Raw genomic sequence first — 6,788 nt, 5'->3', positions numbered from 1 at the left:
TTCTTCTTCTTCTTCTTCTTCTTCTTCTTCTTCTTCTTCCTCTTCTTCTTCTTCTTCTTCTTTTTCTTCTTCTTTTTCTTCTTCCTCTTCTTCTTCTTCTTCTTCTTCTTCTTCTTCTTCTTCTTCTTCTTCTTCTTCTTCTTCTTCATTCTCTCCTACATCTTCCCCAATTCTGGTCTTCTTTTTGAGTAGTCTAAAATTTTTGTTGAAGACAATCATTTCTAATCTCCCTTGCCTCTTCCCTCTGATGTCCCCCGGAGTTCCATTCTAATTCTGATGACATAGCTATGTATTTCTCTACGACCTTCCCCGGACGACATTCTCAATCTGGTCTCCATCAATCTAAGAGGACGTCTGCAAAACATTTGACTTCAGACCTTCATACTATATAAATGACAAAAAAAAAAAAAAAAAATAGTGTCTTAGAGCGACAGGGACTTCATGCCCCGCCTTAACCCTTCCCAAAATCCGTCTTATTCTCTTGAAGGACATAATTTCCTATTTGACAATCTAAGTTTAAGCTCTAAAAAGTTTTAATCTGTCCTTTGCCAGTACAAATAACTGGGAAAAAAAATCATATTTCGGCTATTGATTATACAAATTAAAAAAAAATTATGTTTTATAAAACATTTAAGTCTTCTTAATTCCAACTCAGCTGTTAACCGTACACATCCTTGTATGAAGTATGCACCTCACGTCTGGGGTGACTTACCCTCATTTACATCTTATCAACAAAGTGACATCCACAACCTTTTCTTTTAACAACACTTCTTCTTCATAATGTTTGTCTTCAGTCTCCCCGGCTCCCACAACAATATTACCTCCATCTTCAGGACACCCAAATATGGAGTACTGATTGCATACATTTCATATAAGGATACCTTTTAGTGAAACCTTTATGGACCAGGATCACCCAGCATTCCTATATGATCAAAGACTAATTTTCATTCAGAGAATGATGATCACTTTGAGCTTCCACTATCCTTACTTTCTGTCACTCTCCTTTGGTGTATTCTACAACTTGAGTGACTCCATTTCATGGATGCAATATTGTCCCCTATGATAGAAACTTTATCAAAAGGCCACGTTATACTTTTGTGAAACGCATCACCCTCTTTCTGATATCTTTTGCAATAGTCGAACAATTAGCTTTTGCTTTCCTTTCACAGCAAGTTTCTGGAACCTTTATTCCGTGATGATCTTCCATCGGCTGGACTTAGATTTATTTATTTATTTATTTACTTATTTATTTGCTTGTTTGCTTGTTCTAAGGAAGTATCAAAACAGATCTTCCTATTCAGCACTTGTCTTCGAATATGTATGCTTTTTTTTGTTCTCATGCATTCCTCTGAGGATATCTATTTGTTATGTGTATCCCTCCCCCCCTGTTTTTCTTTCTCTATTGAATTGTGTAGTTAAAATAAATTGCCTGTGAACCATTTCACTGAAATAAATAGAAGACACTGGAAGAATATTAGGTCCAATAAATCGAACACTTTCGGTGTCTTAATGGTAGTCTTACTTCATATTGTCTAACATGTTGATTCTTTCTATCACTTTTACCTACAATATATATGTTTACATCAGATTTAATTGTATTCATTTGCATTCCCAAATTGTTAGAGAATATTAGACTTCTATTGTTAAGTTTAATGTATGAAAGTCATGATTGTTATTTTGTTCCATGTCAATTTCTAAAGATTCAATTCACGTAGAAACTGTAATGTGCACTTACAAGACAATAAATTGTATGGACACCTAATATCAAATTAGTCTTTTTTATAGCCTTTCGGGGAAAATACTTTAAGTTCTTCTACATGGTCATTATAACCTTTCATCATACTACATTGTATATACATAACCATACACACACATACACACACACACACACACACACACACACACACACACACACACACACACACACACACACACACACACACACACACACACACACACACACACACACACACACACACATATATATATATATACATATATATATGTATATATATATATATATATATATATATATATATATATATATATATATATATATATATATATATATATGGGAGGCTTTTTCGATAGATTTAAGTGAGTGCATAGAGGGTTTAGGGAAAAATGCCATGGTAAGGGTTTTGGGAGATTTCAATGCTAGGGTAGGAGATGAACCAAGAGACGGAGTGGATGGTATGTGTGGAGTGCTAGGTAAAAAATCGTAATGGAAAGTTGATGGAGGAGATGTGTCTAGAAAGAGAGTTGGTGATAGCTAACACAATGTTTAGGAAAAAAACAAACAAGCATAAGTACACATGGAAGAGGGGTTTGGTGGATGAAAGGGTAGTAGATAGAGCTTTAATGGACTATATCAGTATAGTGGTAACCAGGAGAAAAGTAGGAAGAGCTTTGTGCGTACATCTTCTTAGGGGAGAGAGTGGGAGAATATCAGATTATTTTTTGGTAGAATGTAAGTTGAGAATGAAGGATAGATGGAGAAAGAATAAAAGAACAGGAGAGGAAGTACAAAAATGAAGCTAAGAGAAGAGTGGGAGGGAGTGAAGGATAGAGTAGAGCTAGGAGTGCAGGAGGAACAATTATGTTTCAAAGAAGGAGTCACAAGGTGTGCAAAGTTGGTGTGTGGAACAAGAAGGATGAGAGGAACTAGAAGGAAGGGTAGTGAGTGATAGGGTGATATAGCAAAGAAGGTTGGAGAAGAGAAAAAACGAGCGTTCACAGATTAATTGCAAAATAGGAAGAGTAAATTATACTCGTTTGAGGTATAAAGAAAAGAGAAGAGAAGTAAAGTAAATGATAAAGGAGGCAAAAAGGAGAGTATATGAGAAATGGGGGAAGAGTGTGAGAGAAAATATTAAAAGTGATAAAAAGAGGCTTTGGAAGAAAATTAAGAGAGAAGGGGAGGTGAATAAAGTAGAAAAAAGGTAAAAGGTCCAAATGGAGAGATGATAATGGAAGAGATAGCATTAGGAGGAAGATGTGCAGAAATTGAAGGTAACAATAAACTCCCGTTTTTGGATGTTTTAGTTCATCGTGGTTCTCATTCCTTTATCACTGAGGTTTATGCAAAGGCCACAAACCTTGGTTTTGGCCTCAACGGTGCTAGAAAGTGACCAGAGGAATACAGCAGGATTTTTTTTTTTAAGAGAGCCCTCATATATAAAAGTGACCAGAGGAATACAGCAGGATTTTTTTTTTTAGAACTCTCATATATTCATCTACTTGGACTGCCACTAATGCGGAACTGTACAGTCTCACAACTCCTTGTCAATAATGGTTATCCAAAAAGATTAGTAGAAGAAACAATAAAAAGACATTTGGACAATTTTATGACGTAAGATCACTCACCAAAAGAAACGCCTGGTAACATTGTCCTCTACTACAAGAACTTTATGTCCTCCGCTTACAAAGAAGACGAAAAAACAATAAAAAAAAATATCATCTACAACAATGTGACCTTTGAGAATCCAAATATCACCCTAAAATTCGTAACTCTTTACAAAACAAAAAAGACGTCCAGCCTTGTCATGACAAATAGCCGCCTCTCACAGACAAACCCCTCGTAAGAAGTGAACCTTATATAGCAACATTACTGTAACTTTGGTGTCTGCAGTCGCCTTAATTCTCGGTATATAGGTTCAACTACTACCACTTTGTCTAAAAGGATGACAGCACATTTACAGGATGGTGCTATTCACCGCCACATCAACAACATCCATGGAAACCCCCTCCCCAGACAACAATTAGAAACACAAATATCAATTATTTACCGCGAATAAGATAGGAAGATGTTAAGGATGGCTGAATCAGTTTTTATTCATTTAGATAAACCTTCCATCAACATACAACTACAACTAGAAGTTTCATTTCCACCAATGAGGAAATCTCACCAGCAGCCTACGGGTAACTCGAGCAACTCTCTCAGAGATTCTTCGTGGGTACAAAACCTCACCCGTCACGCTCCGTGTATTATTACTGTTCTTGTATTCACGTTGTCATAAACTGTGTAACACCTGAAGATAACTCCTGCTTAGGTCGAAAGACGTCTCGAGTAAAGCAATATGTACCTTGGAGAATCTACCAATACCTTGGACTTTAACCTTCGCTCTATCATACGACGTATTGAGAGTACTTCATAGAATTTGAGCAGTGCTACCACTGCTGTATGTTTCAACAATTCCTGCATTCAAAATGGCCTCCTCCCAATATATATATATATATATATATATATATATATATATATATATATATATATATATATATATATGTGTGTGTGTGTGTGTGTGTGTGTGTGTGTGTGTGTATGTGTATGTATATATATATACATATACACTGAATGGTTCTCAGTGATCAATTAATATATTTTTTCAACCACAAATATCTTTTAATTCCATGCCATCGCAGTCGAGACTGAAGAATCGCTCGATGGAGGCATCAGTTGAAAATTGAAACGTGGACGAGCCGAGGATTCGAGCCCAGCTAACCCGTAACAAAGTTACAGTAACTTAAACCAGTACGCTATCAAGAGAGATAACATCTCTTGACAGCGTACTGGTTTAAGTCACTGTAACTTTGTTACGGGTTAGCTGAGTTCGAATCCTCGGCTCGTCCACGTTTCAATTTCCAACTGATGCCTCCATCGAGCGATTCTTCAATCTCGACTGCGATGGCACGGAACTAAAAGTGGTTTGTGGTTGAAAATAGATGTATATATATATATATATATATATATATATATATATATATATATATATAAATACACACACACACACACACACACACACACACACACACACACACACACATATATATATATATATATATATGTATATATATATATATATATATATACATACATATATATGTATATATATACAGATATATATATATACACATATATATATGTATACAATAATCTACGGGAAGGCAACATTTTTTGTGGATTCTATATTCAGATATTCGGTTGCTGGCCCGACGATTTTGAACTACGTGATCAACGGTTTAAGCACTTACGTAGTTTAACCTCTTCCATACTAGTCAAATTCTCGCGGGCAGGATTAGCTGCCTCGTGTACGAAGATGCATCACAATACTCGTATTAGAAAACATAAAGTTACCGCTGAACAAATATTACTCGTTCTCTTTGGTTCTGAATGTTAATAACCAAAGAAAATGAGATCAGTCCAGTTCACGGAATATAGGGGGTGACTGAGCTAGAAAATTAATACTGTATAATCAAGATGCTGATGCCGGAATTCTCGTATATCTACTCGCTCCTCATGACGCCTAAGCAGTTGTCATCCTTTCGAAGGGTTTAAATACATATGTAGAATGGCCTAAGGTTATGTATAACACAGTCTCGGTCCGCTATCTGGAGCTGGCTTCGGTAACAATTGAACAAAGTAAAATAACATAATTATTACAGTAAAGAGTACAACTAAAAAGAACTTGAGATCAGTCTGAACACTACACATGAAAAAATAAACACAGGGAAATATTATTTATGTCTAATAAGCACTGTGGAAGTAAATAAAAATTTTGAAATCTCATGAATTAAAGATAAAATTAAGGAAGGGTGGCAATATTTTGTAGGTCAGAAAGGGGTACGAGAGGGGCGCGGCGAAAGTGCTGTGAGGAAATTGATATTCCACTAGGTAGAGGGAATAGTTGTATCAGGCCTAATATCATCACGGTCGAGGCCATGGGGAATTATCTTAAGATGCAATACACTTTCCTTGATAGTATGCAAATTGTATGCTCTGACATTATTTCCCCGTTATGTCCTAATTATCCCGTCGGATCAAAGAAACTTAGAAGAAAGTTCAGAAGTATGATTTAGGGGATCAACACTGTCTCCTATAACAGTTTCAAAATATCCCGTAGATTTGCTGTGAATACGTGTCATATCGTCTTTGGAGATTGCAAGGTTAAAAGAGAGACCTACATTTTGCTAATTTGACTTTAACATAATAATCTAATTGTAAATTGGTTCTATTTCTGAAGCAAGGAGGTCATATGGAAGCCTTTTGTCCGAGCCAAAAATAACAAAATAGGATGATTCCGATATTGACCCTTTTATGGCACTATTTACGGAATCTTGAGTTATAAGGAGGTTTGAGGCAAAATGTTGGAGTGTACTAATGTCTTTATTATTTTGGCGCTCAACAATGCTGTTTGAACTGGATTGGTGCTGGAGGGTGTTACATTTAGCAATACGAAAGGATTTGCGGAAGGCAACAAAAATATCATTATTGAATTCCATACCTTTGTCAAAAAGAAAAGTATTGTATTGTCAATAATCAAGGTGGAGTAAAACACGGCAGGTAACCTTCTATTGTAATTGTACGTGGAAAGTACAATCTACGTCTTCACTTCACTCTCACGAAACTTATGTTTGACCTGAACTCAGTCGCAGCTCGCTAACGACTACTTGTGCGTGACTAGACGCTTGGGTAGCGTGCTCCAAAACAGTTGCTAAATTTAATTTTTACAATTATTACAATTATTCACACGCGCACAGAAATTTACATTCATACACCTTTTAGTTACACAACAACTTAAATTTGATAGTAATAATGATCTATATCCCATTCATTCAACTTTCGCATTACAAATAATTTGATAATTACTTAATAGGTACCAATGGCAATTAGTAAGTTCTCGAACATTCACGCTGACACGCATGTACATACACACATACAGAAATTCTAACTACGCATTTGTCTGCATCTACAAGGAGCATAATGCTAAGAGGACTTGAGTACAATAAAA

The 6,788-nt window shown here is 35.9% G+C and overlaps 1 protein-coding gene across 1 annotated transcript in view; it reads left to right on the top strand.

Moving 5' to 3' along the window:
• Positions 1 to 3,131, top strand: part of LOC143024385 (chymotrypsin A-like) — a 14,201-nt gene extending 11,070 nt beyond the window's left edge. Inside the window, exon 7 of the mRNA XM_076183183.1 lies at positions 3,046 to 3,131. Coding sequence (XP_076039298.1) covers positions 3,046 to 3,131 — 86 coding nt within the window. The remainder of the gene's footprint in view (positions 1 to 3,045) is intronic.
• Positions 3,132 to 6,788: the final 3,657 nt, after the last annotated feature.

This window comes from Oratosquilla oratoria, chromosome 4 (genome assembly GCF_046742065.1).
Source record: "Oratosquilla oratoria isolate Oo_2021 chromosome 4, ASM4674206v1, whole genome shotgun sequence".
NCBI classification, from domain to species: domain Eukaryota; kingdom Metazoa; phylum Arthropoda; class Malacostraca; order Stomatopoda; family Squillidae; genus Oratosquilla; species Oratosquilla oratoria.
Note: the sequence above shows the minus strand (reverse complement) of the source record. Positions and strands in the feature narration are given on the sequence as shown.